General features: G+C 41.4%; 2 protein-coding genes across 4 annotated transcripts; one reads left to right on the plus strand and one right to left on the minus strand.

Moving 5' to 3' along the window:
• The first annotated feature begins 83 nt into the window (after positions 1-83).
• Positions 84-5,218, plus strand: LOC118342440 (histone-binding protein RBBP4-like). Its single transcript, XM_035680984.1, has 12 exons — positions 84-285; positions 912-1,062; positions 1,174-1,319; positions 1,714-1,887; positions 2,020-2,135; positions 2,326-2,486; positions 2,597-2,723; positions 2,915-2,992; positions 3,259-3,335; positions 3,482-3,539; positions 3,648-3,758; positions 4,338-5,218. The coding sequence occupies exons 1-12, from the start codon at positions 270-272 to the stop codon at positions 4,398-4,400; spliced, it is 1,278 nt and encodes a 425-aa protein (XP_035536877.1). The 5' UTR covers positions 84-269; the 3' UTR covers positions 4,401-5,218.
• Positions 5,219-5,529: 311 nt separating this feature from the next.
• LOC118342439 (caldesmon-like) lies at positions 5,530-9,667 on the minus strand. 3 transcript variants are annotated; one of them, XM_035680983.1, is made up of 7 exons: positions 9,509-9,667; positions 8,198-8,417; positions 6,798-8,107; positions 6,496-6,710; positions 6,190-6,397; positions 5,892-6,016; positions 5,530-5,818 (listed from the first exon to the last, which is right to left on the minus strand). In XM_035680983.1, the coding sequence occupies exons 2-7, from the start codon at positions 8,352-8,354 to the stop codon at positions 5,770-5,772; spliced, it is 2,064 nt and encodes a 687-aa protein (XP_035536876.1). In that variant the 5' UTR covers positions 8,355-8,417; positions 9,509-9,667; the 3' UTR covers positions 5,530-5,769. The 3 variants fall into 3 exon arrangements, with proteins under 3 accessions (XP_035536876.1, XP_035536875.1, XP_035536874.1); XM_035680982.1 differs by adding an exon at positions 9,107-9,166 and having other exon boundaries at positions 6,798-8,417; positions 9,509-9,597; XM_035680981.1 differs by having other exon boundaries at positions 6,798-8,417.
• Positions 9,668-16,298: the final 6,631 nt, after the last annotated feature.

The following is a 16,298-nucleotide window of genomic DNA, read 5'->3' on the forward strand; positions in this document are numbered from 1 at the left end:
GCGGCCCTCTGCTGCCCTCTGCTGGTCTCTGCTGGTCTCTGCTGCCCCCTGCTGGTTAACACGAGCTGCTCTCTGATTGGTGGAGGGACGCCCCCCTCGCTTGTCCTGAGCGCGCGAATGCCTCTACGTCTCTCTGCTGTTAGCTGTTAGCTGTTAGCTTAGCGGCGGTCGCTCTGTGAACTGAACACAGCACGACAGAGGAAACCTGAGACAAGGCTCTTTGTCTCCGCATCTCAATCAACCTCAAGTCTCCGTGGTCTATACCTGCAATGGCGGACAAGGAAGGTAAAGTGAAGGTTTTAATTATGGGCAGCGACAAGTAACGCGGTTATATGTCATGTCTTAATTAGCCACCGAGCAAGCGGCTAGCTGCCGCAGCCCTGAGCCGGCCTTCAGCTGTAACAAAAGCCGGGAACGTTTTCATTGTGTGAACTGTAACAATCTCGGTTTCGATGTTGTACATTTTGTTTCCTCGTTGTTTGCCACCAGTTGACGCTAGCTGCTTTATACCGTAGTTGCAGATGAGGCCGCACCGCAACTGTCTTCAGTGAGCTACTCAATTGTAATAGCTAGCTATAAATGCTAACACTAGCGATAGCATGGCGAGCTAACGGAGATGTTTCTGAAAACTTACTTCCACACTGAAACGAACTGAACGCTAGTGAGGCCGGGAGGTAAATTATGCGACATTTGTCGTTTGCAAAGAAAAGCACAAGCAGCCGTTGACTAAGTGCGATTGCATTAGCTGTCATTATTGCTCTGACTAAAGCAGAGATACACTGAAAATGTCCCTCACATTAAAGTGACACCCGCGGTCACATGGTGCACATAATGCAGATGTTTAAAGGAAATGAAACGGTTGCATCAGTCGTTCATCACTGGTCCTGCCACCACTGTCTTTGCTCTTTCAGCAGGTGCATTTGATGATGCGGTGGAGGAGAGGGTGATAAACGAGGAGTACAAGATATGGAAGAAAAACACTCCCTTCCTGTATGACCTGGTAATGACCCACGCTTTAGAGTGGCCCAGCCTGACTGCCCAGTGGCTGCCCGATGTCTCCAGGTACACACTTCTACACGAAAAGACCAGTAGTGATTGTCGCACGCGTATACCGACACGTCCTCCCTCAATAAGTGTGAATGCTGTTCTAAAGCGTTTGTTTTTCTTTACCAGGCCCGAGGGGAAGGACTACAGTGTGCACCGGCTGGTGTTGGGCACTCACACGTCCGATGAGCAGAACCACCTGGTCATTGCCAGTGTCCAGCTGCCCAATGATGACGCCCAGTTTGATGCCTCTCATTATGACAGCGAAAAAGGAGGTTGGGAACTTTTACAGCCACGTGTTAAATAAGTGTTACATAAATATACACTCTGGTAGACGTTTCATGTGCGTTATGTTTATAGTGTGTAAATGTGTCTTAAAGAGACAGATAATCATAAAAACAATAATATAATTAGAGTTGCATTTTGAAGTCTATGACAAGTTAAATGAGAAGTTTTAGTTGTTAGGCACTGTAAATCAAGCAGATGCCTCAGCAAGATGCTTGTTGCATGTTACACTTGGTATTTATTAACAAAATGGAAGTCATTTAAGTGGGTACATTATGATTGGACTTGTTTGGACAGATCAGAGATGCCTTAAGCCAGAAAAGTATGTATTGCCCCTGTAGTGTGCTCGGGACCATAAACTTCCTTCCCTGTATCTCCCTGCAGAGTTTGGAGGTTTTGGCTCAGTAAGTGGCAAGATTGAGATCGAAATCAAGATCAGCCATGAAGGAGAGGTGAACCGTGCCCGCTACATGCCCCAAAACCCCTGCATCATCGCCACCAAGACCCCCACCTCAGATGTGCTGGTGTTTGACTACACCAAGCACCCCTCCAAGCCAGGTACATAGGTCGCACACAGTGCAGCACACAGTGCAAGACACAGCTAAAGGAGATGTGTAGTTTGTACTTTTGACCTACTGAGAAGGATTTTGTTTAACATCCTCATTAATGTGTATCTGCTATTGTCCACAGATGCTTCTGGAGAGTGTCGCCCTGATTTGCGTCTCCGAGGCCATCAGAAAGAAGGCTATGGTCTCTCCTGGAATCCAAATCTGTCTGGCTCTCTACTTAGTGCATCAGATGACCATGTAAGAACATAGCCTGTAGCTCTATTCAAGTATTGTTAAGCATCTTCCCATATCTGGGGAGTTTTAATGGGTTGCCAATATTAGTGCCATAATACTCTTAACATAAGCTCATTTGGATTTCATTATATTAAGTCATGTTCAAACATGGGATGTAAAATATTGATGGGTTTTGATCTTTCTCAATCTGTAGACTGTCTGTCTGTGGGACATCAGTGCTGTGCCAAAGGAGGGGAAGATAGTAGATGCGAAGACTATCTTCACCGGTCACACTGCTGTGGTGGAAGACGTCTCCTGGCACTTGCTGCATGAGTCACTCTTTGGATCTGTAGCAGATGACCAGAAGCTCATGATGTAAGAGCATAAGTTAGATTTGATCGGCAGATGAAACTGTTTAGCTGAAAAGTTAAGTGTTCTTGCACAGTCCATGGAATGATATGTCTTGTTTTTCTTCTTCACTTCAGTTGGGACACTCGTTCAAACAACACCTCCAAACCCAGCCATGCAGTAGATGCCCACACAGCAGAGGTCAACTGTTTGTCATTTAACCCTTACAGCGAGTTCATCCTTGCTTCTGGCTCTGCAGACAAGGTAATGCAATACTCCACCACATCTCAATTGTCGCTATTTAGTTTAATTCACAGCATAGAGTTTAACTATATGGTGTCATGTGCATTTTACATGCTGACTAAATGAATGTTGATAATATTGTTGCTGTTTTGTAACTGCAGTGGTATTAAATAAGCTGGCCTGTATGTGTAATATCTCTCTCCTGTTCACAGACTGTGGCTCTTTGGGACTTGAGAAACTTGAAACTGAAGCTGCATTCCTTCGAGTCACACAAGGATGAGATCTTCCAGGTAAGATATTTCTCACTCATGACAGATAGCAGCATATCTTGTATAGTCGGATGAGACAATAGAAGAAATAAGGTCACACTGATGCAATTACAAATTGTAATCTTACAAGTTCTCAGACAATAGTGTCCTGGTTCTTTGAAGAATGTAACTCGCCAACCAAAAACCCTGAGATTAATGTGTGTAACAAATTCTTTGCTAGAGAGTATTAAATGGCTATGTTAGTATTCAAGGTAACCTAATTTGGGTTCTGGGACTGGCTGTTTCAGGTTCAGTGGTCACCTCATAATGAGACCATACTGGCATCCAGTGGAACAGACCGCCGTCTCAACGTCTGGGACCTCAGGTAAACAACATAACATCTCAACTTGAACACACATAGCTCTCATTTGAATTGTGACATAGTCACAGCTTCATCCAGTCCACATGTGGGATTAGTCATACTGTAACATTGTTTGCTATTTAGTTGAACTCTTTCTGTCTGTTTTGTAGTAAAATCGGAGAGGAGCAGTCACCAGAAGATGCAGAGGATGGCCCACCTGAGCTACTGGTGAGTCTCATTGAAGCCCACTGAACCTCGGAAGTTGAGGTTCTCTTTTAATTGGTAACATCATCTTGTGTCATAATGAAAATGGTGGCTTTTCTTCTATCTATCTAGTTTATTCATGGAGGTCACACAGCCAAGATCTCTGACTTCTCCTGGAACCCCAACGAGCCGTGGGTCATCTGCTCTGTGTCTGAAGACAACATTATGCAAGTTTGGCAAATGGTAAGACAGCTGAGATCACATTTTACTCAAGCAGGTACAGACAGGAAGAGAACATGCTTCCATCTCTGTATTAGATTCTATTAGAGGAATTTATTTTCCATTTAAAAACAAAAAAAAGACTATTTTGCAGTGAAGGTTATAGACAGCAGGCCACTTCATTGTCTCTCACTATAATGTGGTTTAGAGCAGACATCAATGAATTTGCATGGAAAAGTTGTGTGATGGAAGGTTCCTGACATGTCAGCTAACGACTGCAAAGAGAAAATCTCAGTCGACTTTTGATATATCATTTGAGGGATTGATCAGTCAGGGCAAAGTGATGAGACAGAAGAGAGAAATAGTGGGAATGGTAAGTGTACTAATCCAGTTTGCTGTCCTATTTTGTTTCTTCAGTTTTTCCTCTAACACTGTACTGTAATTGATGTCAGAAAAGCTAGCAGTTAGTAAAGTAAGACTCTCTGAAAGCCTCATAGTCATTCTCTGGTTGTGCTGGAATAAAAACAAAATCCACTGACCGTAAATATATCTCAACAACCTTACAGTGTGTGGCTGAATGACTGACACTGATTCTCCTTTTAGGCTGAGAACATCTACAACGATGAAGATCCAGAGGGTTCTACAGACCCTGAAGCCACAGCATAACACATCTGCCTGCTGTGTCTTAACCTACAACCTCATCAAAAAACTGCCAAACTGCCACATCAGTAGTTCCGCGCAGCTACCTTCTCCCATCCTTCTCTACTGGTGGGACATGCCGTACATTACTGTAAATACAAGAAAAAGAGTAATCATGTGTAGCCCTGATCCCTTTTGGTATACTCAAAGTGAAGAACTGTCCTTTAACTGAGTAATTTATTGCCTGAAGAATCTCACCCATGTTATTCGCAGTGCATATAAAAGATGTATTTTTATAACCAAATTGGCTCTCCCATCTACAGTGAAATATTTTAGTCAGGAATAAATAAAATGTGTTTCTAGAACCTAAGGTGTTGATCATACTGACAACCCACAACAAGTGGTCATTTACAATAACCTGCTGTTGCAGAATATAAGCTCCCTCTGCACATGTAGGAAATGTTGCAGAAAAAAATGTTTAAAGTAAATTGCAGTCTGGCTTTTTGACATGATGCACAGTGGCAGTTACTGTGACTTTGATAGAGGTTGTTTGCAGGCTATCTTATTGTCCTAAAAATGTCTCATATTTCCATTGCTCCAGTCTGGTCATCACCTAATTGTTCTGGACACTGATTTTCACACCAGCTACTTCTGAATGAAATTACAATTTTGGAGTGAATTTGCGTTTGAAATGTCCGTTCGTGGTCCCACCTCCCCTCACCTTCGTCATACATTAATCATTTAAGTGTTTTCGTGATATAGATTAGTGGTTGAACTTTTTCTATGTTCAATATTTGTACAGTGAGTGCATTCTTAATAAAATGTGTTTCATTAGTCTTTGGGTCCATTGATGTATTGTCAACATTTTTCAATATGTGTTAGTTACATAGTTTGTTAATAGGTCAGCGTCCTGCTAAACATGATGTATTTTTAAACAATCCTAAATCCTTTTAGTCAGAGTCCGTTATGCCTCATGACACTTCGCTCAGACCTTTTTATGTGTCTGGTGTGACGTCTTGGTGCTTTCCTGTCTGCCAAACGTACTCTCACTCTATTACTCTGTGTCCCACTGTTTAGTTCTTCAGCCATGTTGCCCTTATAAGTACATGAGCCCCTCTCCACTCTTTATGCAGAGACATTAACTCGTCAGTCACACTCAGGTTACAACAAATGCAAAGCCTTTATTCATAACAAAAACCTTTCTACAAGCTGCAGACTAGTTCATCTGTACAGACTGTTCTAAAAAAAACAACCTTTTAACAATATTTATTTTTTTAACAAAAGCGTGTCTCTAAAGTGCATTAATTAAACTGGAGTTCATTATGTTTCAGATAAAAAGTTACCAATTTGTAATTAAATCACAGAACTCTTGTTTTTCAAAATCAAGACAATACGATCATGTTGTCTCCTCATGGTTACATTTGTTATGGTCCTCAATGGCAGCCCTGTAAAAAAAAAAAGGTTGTAATTAGAGCTATGTCCTTTTTAAAATTATGATACAGAATAAACTAATCTTACCTGTACAGGAGTAGTTGTTTGGTTAGGCTGTCTCTCAACTCCTCTATCTCCTTGGTTTTCCTCTTTTGAATATTTAACTCAGTCTTCAGCTCTCTGCTGCTCTCTTCCAGACAGTACACAGTCTCCTGTAAGAATGGCATAGCTTTATTGCTTTGTGTATCAGCTAACTGCCTTTTACTGATGCACACTTGGAGGACAGTTCTAAGCCCCCCTACCTGCTTACCCTGTTCATTTTTGGTCTTTCCTTCCATATTTTTTACCCAATTTACACATCTCCCCTATCTGCCATTTTGCTTACCTTGTATTGCCCCACTTCCTCTCTCCTCTGTAAGTGAATTAGTTTGAGTTTCTCCTCCAAACAAGCCCCCTGGAGCTTCAGCTTTTGGATCTCCTCCTTTAGGGGTCTCAGCTGGGCCTTCAGCTCCTGGGCCTGCTCTTTGGCTTTCACCAGTGCTCCGGCTGTTGCCTCCCTCCTCTTCAACAACGTTAGCAAAATGGGTTCATACCTAACCAAGACACCATTGACAATGAAACAATTGAGAGTCATTTTTATAAGATATTAGATTTTTAGTCAGGTAATACTAGTACTAGACAGTGAGAGCACCTGTCTTCCAGCGCTTTCAGCCCACCCTGCAGATACTGCTGGATGTCACCACATGAGTGCCTTCTGCACTCTGTCAGGTCCTCCTGGGTGTTGGAGGTCTGGCTGGAGCTCTGGGCATGAAGCTCTGCTTGTAGGTCTAAGAGCTGTTGTTTTTGGGCCGTCCTGAGTTGTGAGCCCTCTTCTGTCAGCTGGAGCACCAGTGACTGCAGCTTCTCCTGGAAGATGGGAAGAAAAACATTTATGTGAAAGTTTCCTTAGAAATGTGATGAATAGATAGGGATTTTTCTTGTAGAATTTATTACCTCATCCCTCTTTAGCAGCTCCACTTCACGGTTCTGGGTGTTCAGGGCGACCTGGTTGTAAGCACAGTCCCTAGCCATGGTGAACAGCCTCCTCTTCAGCTTTCTGAGCTCCTCCTGCAGCCCCTGTCTCTCGAGGTTCACCTTCCACATCCTCTTCTCTTCCTCTGCTCTTTGGTCCCTGAGAATTTGAATCTCCTTCTTCCTCTCCTCTCTTCTCCCTTCTTCCTCTTTCTTCAGTACATTCATCAGCTCAGCCACTTTGCTGTCAATTGACTCCTCTGTCTGCTCTTCATTGCTCCCCTCTGCCTCCTCTCTGTCTTTATTCCCTCTTAACTCCACCACCTCCACCAGCAGTTCCTTCCTCCTATTCTCTAACCGCTGTACCTCCACTATGCACTTCTCCATCTGAGACCCTAGGGCGCCTAGGTCATCCATGCCTGATCCCAGATCATTGGTGTCCATGTTGAGCTTCTGTCTCTCTCGAGCTGGCAGTTCAGCGTCGTCTACTTCAATCCCAGTTACTTCTCCCTTCATGTCTGTGCCTTCACCAGTAGACATATAACCTGTCTTTGTCGCCTCACAGTACATTGGATCATCTTCTGTACTATCTAATGGCATTGGTGCCCCTGAAAACCTCAACTGAGAATCAAGAACACCCCTGTCTGATCTCAAATCCCCTTGCCTTTCCAGACTCTCCATTGAGAAGGCACCCACGTCACAGCTAAGGTTCTGCTGGCTTCCATTTGTTGCAGAACCTATTGTCACCTCATTTCTGCTTTGCTTGGAAACTTCATTTTCCTCTGCTTGTTGACTAGCCCATGATTCTAAATGCATCTTCTGAGTCTCCAACTTCATTGGCCTCCCTTCCTGAATGGGCACCAGTGTTGTGCCCCTACAAAGATGAGGATTCTTACCAATGTGCACATATTCTTGGCTTGCATCTGAAGCCCAGTCTTGGGGCTCGAAGTCCATCCCAGCCTCTTCCATACAGCTCTCCAGCATGGCCAACATTCCCAACAGCTGGCCCTCGTACTCCATCATGGTGTCACTCAGTTTGTTCCCCGCTGAAGTGAGAGGCATCTCTCTTTGGCAAGAAATGTCAGTGGCCACTCCACACCTGTTGCCCAGACCTTGCAGCTGACCTTGTGCTGGCTGGTCTTCTGTGCCAGCCCCATCCATTTTTGTGTCAATGTAGCTTGTGGAAAGATATGCTTGGCGAGAAGTACTTGTTTCTCCGTAGTTCTCTGTTGCGTCTTCCTCCTTGCTGTGGCGAAGAGTTGTTTCGGTCAGGCTTGTTTCATTGTAATTTGCTGAGAGGTGAGAGCCAAAAGGGATACCAGTGAGCTTCTCACAGTTTTTCAGCAAGTCATCCATCTCCTGTAAGTATGGTTTAATCAAACCTGTTTGATTCAGTTGTGTTCCTGTGAAGGTGAGTCCAGATTGTGCTGTGTTGCACTCTCTTTGTTCCATCAGGGTTCTGTCTGGATCCGCTTCATCTTCATTAATGAAGAGAGGCTCAAACCCAGTAGATGAAATGTTATCATCCAGGTCCTCCATTGGTTTAGCTTAATTCTTGTAGCCACTTTAGATGTGGAGGCCTCCTTTACAACCGCCCCAGTACTTGGAAAAAAAAGCAGATTCATACGTTAGGTGATGCATATTAAGCATGATAGCTGTATTTGTTGGCAGCACTGATGATATGTCAACAGAGGAGTTGGGTTAATATTTTGGCCAGACATCTGTGTAAGCTATGCTGATGTCATTAGCACATGCAGGCATGTAGAGCTGGGCGAGGGGGAAGTTTAGCAGAGAGTATGCAACCAGCACCTGTCCCACTAGTCTGGATGGCCCAGGGACCAACTGGCTTGGACATATTCAGACACACACGTCATACAAGCCTCATGCATTCACATGAACACCGCTACAATACTAATGTAAACACATACAAAGGGCTTTCATCTGAAGCTCCAGCAAGTGGTGTTACACAGATTACATTAGAGAACAGATTATCATAACATGGCATTGTGCCGATGGATGGGCATTTGCACTCCCCTGGTGAATAATGCAGCTGTAATTTCACCCTTTGAGGTGTTTGCCAAAACTAGCCAGAGACTCCTGGTCAATTGATCAAATTGACCCAATACTGTCATCAGCAGAGATTAGTAAAGGGCATGGAAGACAAGTGTGACATTAATTTGATAGCTGCTGTTTCCTAGCCAAAGACCTGGTCCAAAATACAAGACGCAGCTCTAAGATTTGTGTTAAAGTAGGTCAGATACAAAGAATCTACAGCACCAACAGCTCCTTACTGTCTGTCCCCAGTGCCCGAGGACTGGACAGTATTGTGCTGTGCATGGCTGACCAGTACCCTGGGGAAGACATGACAGTCACCAGCTGTCTCGTTGCAATACAGGCGTAGGTGCAAGTCACATTTTTTAAACCCACCACTACCCAAAGACATAACTGGCCTATATTTGCTGAGCACTCTGAACATGAACTTTCTTCTTACATTAAACATTGATAACATTCTTTTTTTTAAGCTTCATGCACATTGTTTTTTAACTGTTAAATTAGTTCACAGTTAGTTATTTGAATGTTTTGAAAAGACTCTTGAGAACAGTATGAATTTTGAATTTCTTCAGGGGTTTCCATTCAAATTTGATCAACTTCAATTACTGTTATATGTAAATATGAAATATAATTGTACTTACTTCTTTGTGTACGCTTGTTTCTTCTGCCTTTATGTGATAATCCTCAGGATGAATCCGTTAGAAATGAGTTGCGGTTCAAACGACAAAGCAAAGTGAGCAGCCAAGAGTGAGCGGGAGCAGTGTGTGCAGATGAACTGAGGGGGGGAGTAAAGACAGTTGACCCAACCCCTCTCTCAGCCATGTGTGCTGCTATGTGTGACCATGACTACCTCAAATCTGTTTAGGTTTATTAATAAACACTGGGCTGAGAGAATAAGGAGCCACAGCAGGCTGGTTTAATCCAAGAGGGATAAAGGATTTGTCAAAATGGGCTTCTAAGAATTACTCCAAGCACCTAGTACCATGTATGTAGCTCATTACCAGGTTGCCTCATTTTATGTTTGTTGGAAGACTTCACAACAACCTCTCTCTGAAAGGTTGACATGTTTTTATCGTAAGAAAACTTGCCCTTTCATTGATCAAATGACATTGTCTTCATATACGAGGAGTTATTCCAACATATCACAGTAATTTTAGAAATTGCTTTAGATTAAATTAAATAATCAGCTGAATGTTTCATTAGTTTTAAGAAAAGCTTGATAGTATCAACATTTTTTGCACCAGTAGAACTGAGAAGTAGACATCTGTTACTTCTGTAATTCCAGATTGACAGATGGAGCTGGATACATGTATTATGGCTGTTGAGAGGTGGGTGTGTGTGTGTGTGGAGGGTTTATGGTGTGTGTGTGTTTATGATGAAAGAGAACATGGCTCCAGGATTCCTCCCATGCCTCCTCATTATCGAGAAGTCTTTAAATAGCTCACTGGACTTTTCTGTACACTTCCCATGGGAGGATTGGTTTTCGCCTAAACTTCTGACCCCAACAATAGACCACAGGTGGTCTTCGTTGTCTGAGGAGAGGCCAGAGGGGCTGTAAAAGACATAAAAGGATGTGGCAGGTGTAGAAGAAAAGGAAATTATAGGGATATAGGAGGAGACGATGGAGATACTCAAAAGTTGGGAAAGACAGATCGGTGAAAAGCAGACATCGGTGTGATCTGTGTATTGAGTTGCAAAGTCTACATGTTTTTAATTTTTTATCTCCAAAAAGGTTTTATTTAAATTGTATAGGCTTTCTTTTTGGTAATGACAGTTTATCAATCATATGACATTTTTCAAATTTCATTCCTTTATTTTAACACCCTGTTTGACTATTACCACTAGAACAGACCACTAGATGGCCTCACAGTTTAATTTTAACTCCTCTCATCCGTAGAGTATCATAAAAGGAAATGTTGAGTGTGTAACATTGAACAACCCGTTTATATAAGAAACAGCTTCATTTTCTCAACCCAGTCTTTCTGTAGGGTTGTTTATGAATATAACAGTTCATTTAATAGCCATAATTAAACTGTAAATAAAGGAGTGACACACTAGTTGTGACGCCTAGTTTTTAACAAGATTATGTAACAAACTTTTCACCTTCTTTTTCTGCATTTTTTTAAATATTTTCTCAAATTTGTTATTGAAGGCTGATTCCTGCTTCATGAAGGAAGATAGAGGTGAATGATGGATGCCTGTTTAGCCCTTTTTGTGCAATAAAATAAACAACAAACTATCCAATATTAATTTACTGCAAATACCACTTCAGGGTATTAACATTACCCTATTTACTGAATATACTTTTATTCGCAGTTAACAATATGAAATAGCGACAGGCATCTGTTTGCAACTCTGATTCAGTGCTTCCATGACAAGATTACGTCACTTGTGCTCAACAAGAGATGTAATGTTTATCTAATTCACCCTTGTTGACCACTGCTACTCTGTGTTTTGGCAAGTCTAGGCTTTGGGAGAGAGATGGTAATTTACATCAAGTGTCCAGGGATTATCTGTTTCAACACTGTGGTGCTGATGCACACCCAAACAACCACTGGGATCTAGAGAGACTTTGAGACTCTCCCTCACTTGCCTGCCATAAAAATCATCATCCTTCTTTTTCTCTTTTCTATCATTTCCTTCATAGAGGATGGAGAGATCATCAGTGTGTGTGCGTGGGTGTAGAGTAGGACAAGGGGGAAACTGGACATGCACTTGGACCGGCCAAACTCACCAGAACATCCTGGGAGTGTGTCCACCTCCTTCTCCTGTTTCTGGTCTCTTTCCCCTCTTCATCAAACAGCAGTAAGGCATCACTATCTGGAGAAAGCTGGACTCATTAATGTGTTTTATTTTTCTGTATCACTCTTTCTTGGCTCAAAATTGGCTTTGGTGCAGGACCACCTGTGCAGAACAGTTTGCAGTGTATTATTCACTAAAATCTGTTCAGTTCAGACTGGTGGACACATTAAATGCCTCTACATAATACACATCCCATTAAAAACAAAATGTGCATATGGTCCATTGCTATAAAAAGATTTTCCAAGAATGGTTTGGTGAAGAGAACCCTTGTTTTTTATGTGAAAGTGTCCCTTATGGGTGGTTCTTTCTGGTTGTACTCATTGTTGTATTCAGTTTTGGTGGTCTCACCACATTTGGCCTTCAGGGATTTAGGATTTTTCCTTATGTATTTTGAGTAAGGTTAGGACATTGCTGCTGAATAGTAGCTATAAAAAACAGTTGTTAAAATAGTGAATAAATCTAACACCCAAACAAACCAACATAAATACACTGGTATCTCAGTGGTAGTGTTTTATTTAGAAAATAATTTAATTTAGGAGACAATATAGTCACAATTTTGGTTGTGTATTTTTTGAGAGAAAACAATGGTCATACATCTTTCTATGACCCATGTAGAGCCGAAAATAGAAGCAGTCGCTGTTTTTGTCTGCATCCAACATGCATTGTTTCTTATCATTCTTAATTTGCGTAAGGAATCATGAAGTCAGGAGAGCATTTTTAATCACAGTCTTAATTCATATTCTCACCTTTACACTGCTGCTTCCCAGCGCAACCAGTCTTTTACTGCTAAGATGAGAGATAAAATGCCTTGCTCAAGGGCACCTTGACAGCTGTTTATTGCAGTAGCAGAGAACATTGCTCCTTCAATATCCTCAGGAATATTTTCTCAGTCAGTCTGGGGATTTTAACTGATCTCTCTTTGTTTTCCATTCCTTCGTTCATCATACAGCACTGTCTCACTTTGGCTAAGTGTGTTTTAATGACAATGACCGATTTGGGTGTTTATTTTAAAGAGAGAGTGCCTCTGCTGTATAATTGTCAGCCACCATCTTCTTACTGTCATCAGCCACCCAGTGTTTGTACCAGTTGGCTTTTCATGGTCTTAAGTGATCACTTAATATAATGAAGTAGGGGGGCCCGTGTACCTTCTGCAGTGTGTTTTTCCACTGTTCTGTATTCTCTATTTAAAGAGGACGGACACACTTACCCTTAAAAAGAAGAAGAAGGCTACGGCTTGTTCCCACAGCACTTTAATGATCTTTTTTATCTCACCCAAAACTCTTTTCAGACTACTTTAGTCTTTGTATGGAAGTTTCACACTTGCCAAACATTTTTTCAATGTTGAAAATAGCCCTGATTTTAGAGTGTTGGGAAACCGCCCAGGTATTTCAGTACTGCAGCTACCTTTTCAGATCACCTTTTTATTGTTGCACAGTCACAAGCAGTTCCCATGAAGGAAAGCTACAGATGAATATAGCTGATATGGAGATGATGAGCTGAGAGATGAGATCACACGCTCAGTCAGTGAGGATCATAGTGCGGGCTCAGTCATGGTTGACAGACTTCAACTACTGAGAGAACAGCATCAACAATGAAACCACCAGGAGATGTTCAATCCTAGACTTTGTAAATCTTTAACCAAAGTCTTGAGATTTTAGATTTAAATAGAGACTCTGTAATGGTGATTGTTTGTGTTGAACAGGCTTAGGCTTTTTGTGTGTATGCGAGGCTGCATGTACAAGCTTGTATGTAATGCCTGCATTGGCTGTAGGCCTGTAGTGTTCCTCTAAATGAGGTCATTCATCTGATAACTTTTGATCAGATCAGTTTCTCACCTCCCGAAAAACCTGCCAACTGGCTGACATAATTCCTCTAAGTGATGGGTGGATTCAGGGATTCCATGTCGCAAGAGCCAGATGTATTGTTCACTTGTTTTAGTAAATGTTTTTGCAGTTTTTTGCTTTGCTAGTGGCATTGTTCTTGACGTGACAATGTCTATCTGGCAGTCAATAATTGAATAGATTAAAATTTAAATTTGTACAAACGTTCATAATCTCCAGAGGATTAAACCAACAGACTTTGGTGATCCCTTGACTTTCCATAAGCACCCCTTTCAGTGAGATTTTTAGTTTAAAGTAAAATGTCTATTTGATGGATTGCCATGACATATGAAACAGATACCCATATTTTGTCTAATACCAAATACCTGCAAAACTAAAGACATTCCCATCAGCCTTAGCTGTACTTTTAATGCTAATTACGGTACCAAATGTTAGCATGTTAACGCGGTAAACTGAAACAGTGTGTTAGCATTTAGCTGAAAGCACCACTGTTCCTACAAACAGCCTCACAGAGCTACCAGCATAGCTGTAGACTCGTTGTCTTATTTCAACATAGTATACATGGATCTCACTTGGGTCCAGCCAGACAGAGAGAGACAGACAACATAACATTTTATCCACCACACTAGTCTGTATAAATTGTAGCATTCCTTTGGTCTTACTCACCTCTCTCCAGTAGAGGCTCACCCAGCTCTTACTGGTGCCACTTTAGCACAACCATGTATCATAAAGGCTCCAAAGGGACACTCTGTTCACCTGAAGCCTGCTCTAAACCCAAACATATAAAGTTTAGACGTAAAGTCATTGGCTGAGGTGTGTGTGTGTATGCAGTACGTGTGGATGTGTGTCCATGTGCATGAGTGTGTTTGTATATCTTAAATGATAATGATGTGGTGTAAATTTTAGTTTGAGATACTAAAGTATATATTTAGATGACTACTTAAAATAAAATAAGTTTTATGAGTTAACAAATGTGTTTTTGCCCACTCGAAAAAACCTTAGACTGTACAAATATGTTCCTAATCCCTGTTGTTTTCATAAATGGTTTCACCAGAGAGAATCACCACTGTTTTCAGCTCTCCTAATTAGATGTTGTGCGAGTGCCAATCTTGTTATTTTAATAAAGATTCGACAGAGGTCACCTCAGGTTTCCTGGCCGTGACGTCAGTGCCTCATTTAAACGACCCCTCGGAGAGAGAGAAAACAGGCAGATAGTTTCTCTGCAAATGGAGAGAGGGAGAGACAAAGAAAGAAAGAGAGAGAGATGGTTGGATGGATGGAAACTTGTGGCTTGTTTTTGTCCAGTCCCAAACAACCCAGCAGCCACACCCTCTCAGGAATTCCTGCTGCAAACATTTTTCATGTCATGTTTTTAAAAGGAGCAGTTCACACATGTTCAATGTTATCTTACTTAAAAAGCCTCCATGTTTCACAAAATGATGTGTAAGGAATTTAATGCAACCATATATTGTATGGACAAATGTTATTTTTGAAGTAGAGAAAGTTGTTGAATATGATATGCACAGTAGTTTAGTGTTAAATAGTTACCTAGTACATACATGTGTTACAAACTGAATAAAAGTGAGGATAACTTTAAGTTGATGAATGGGAACATATAAGTATTGGTTAGGATTAGGGTTAGGGTTCGTTAGTTAAGATAGCAAAACATACCAAAGGTTGACTTGAGCTTAAAATAAAATAAAACAATTGCAGGCTGTAGCCCAAGAAAAAGAAAAAACAAAGGTTGTTCAGAATCAAGTGTCATATCTAGGCCTAAATATTTCTGTATGGTTTTTATTTGAGTAAATTGTGTGTAAGGCCTGTGTGTATATCTTCATGTGTGTATGAATTGGCGGCCAGATGGCTTTGTACACAGCCAGTGTGTTTTGGCTCTGAACACTCCTGGATTCTGAGAAATACTGAGAGAGAGTCCACTGTGCAGACAGTTTCACTCTGAACATCGGACACACAGGGCTTTGTATGTTTGCTCCAACTATGTTTTATTATTTAATCTTTTAGTAGAAATACAAGATCCAGTGTAGCCGGTCATGGACCATTTATTATTGTTCGGTTCATTTAATTTATCTCTTTGTATGTATTTCCAGAAAGGTTCATGTCAACTTAAAGCAAGAGCCAACAACAGGCTAGTTCTAACTTGTCTAGGCAGAAGCAAACACAGATTGGCTAATAAAATCTGATTGACGGCTTAAGGGTCACAGAACTGATCTATGAAAGGGTTACACACCCAAGCTCCTCTTCTCTAGATAGTATCAGACAGATAGAAACGCTGATATAGGGTCGACATTGCAACTAAATTTCTCCAGTTTCTCCACTACATCACTGCTTTTAAGTTCAAAGCACTACAGTTGATAGAAACATGTGTTTAGTGCTTCAAAGTTGTTCAAGAAGAAGTCATCTGTAATGGCAGGAAACATACAGTAGTTTACGGTATGGCAATGTATACGCCATTATTTCTATTTTACACTGTAGGTAGATTGTGTCCTATATTTCCAGAAATTGAACACTTCTGTTCTTTGGAAAGATGTGTATAAGCTTTAAGAGTCACAAACTGCACTGTTTCAAATATATTGCTTTGTTTTAGGGTAGAACTAACAGCTAGTAAGAAAATGACCCTCCTTTAGCCTTATTGTCCCGGGCTCTTGGACAAAATTGTTCCCCAGAGGCATCATAAAAAATTGAACAGACCACTCTTACAGCTTCATTTTCAGCAGGTTCAACCCATATTTTCTTTTTCCTGTCCACCTCATCTCGCTTAACCCACTCATCA

This window comes from Morone saxatilis, unplaced genomic scaffold (genome assembly GCF_004916995.1).
Source record: "Morone saxatilis isolate NCDOM2014 unplaced genomic scaffold, NCSU_SB_2.0 Contig9, whole genome shotgun sequence".
Taxonomy (NCBI): domain Eukaryota; kingdom Metazoa; phylum Chordata; class Actinopteri; family Moronidae; genus Morone; species Morone saxatilis.

Bases quoted from the DNA above. Each gene is read 5' to 3' on its own strand.
- LOC118342440 (XM_035680984.1), top strand. The intron at 1,320-1,713 runs GTTGGGAACTTT...ATCTCCCTGCAG, and splicing joins TTATGACAGCGAAAAAGGAG to AGTTTGGAGGTTTTGGCTCA. The intron at 2,993-3,258 runs GTAAGATATTTC...TGGCTGTTTCAG, and splicing joins ACAAGGATGAGATCTTCCAG to GTTCAGTGGTCACCTCATAA.
- LOC118342439 (XM_035680981.1), bottom strand. From the start codon at position 8,354: ATGGAGGACCTGGATGATAACATTTCATCTACTGGGTTTGAGCCTCTC. The intron at 6,398-6,495 runs GTGCTCTCACTG...TGTCTTGGTTAG, and splicing joins CTGAAAGCGCTGGAAGACAG to GTATGAACCCATTTTGCTAA. The intron at 6,017-6,189 runs GTAAGCAAAATG...CCATTCTTACAG, and splicing joins AGGAAGTGGGGCAATACAAG to GAGACTGTGTACTGTCTGGA.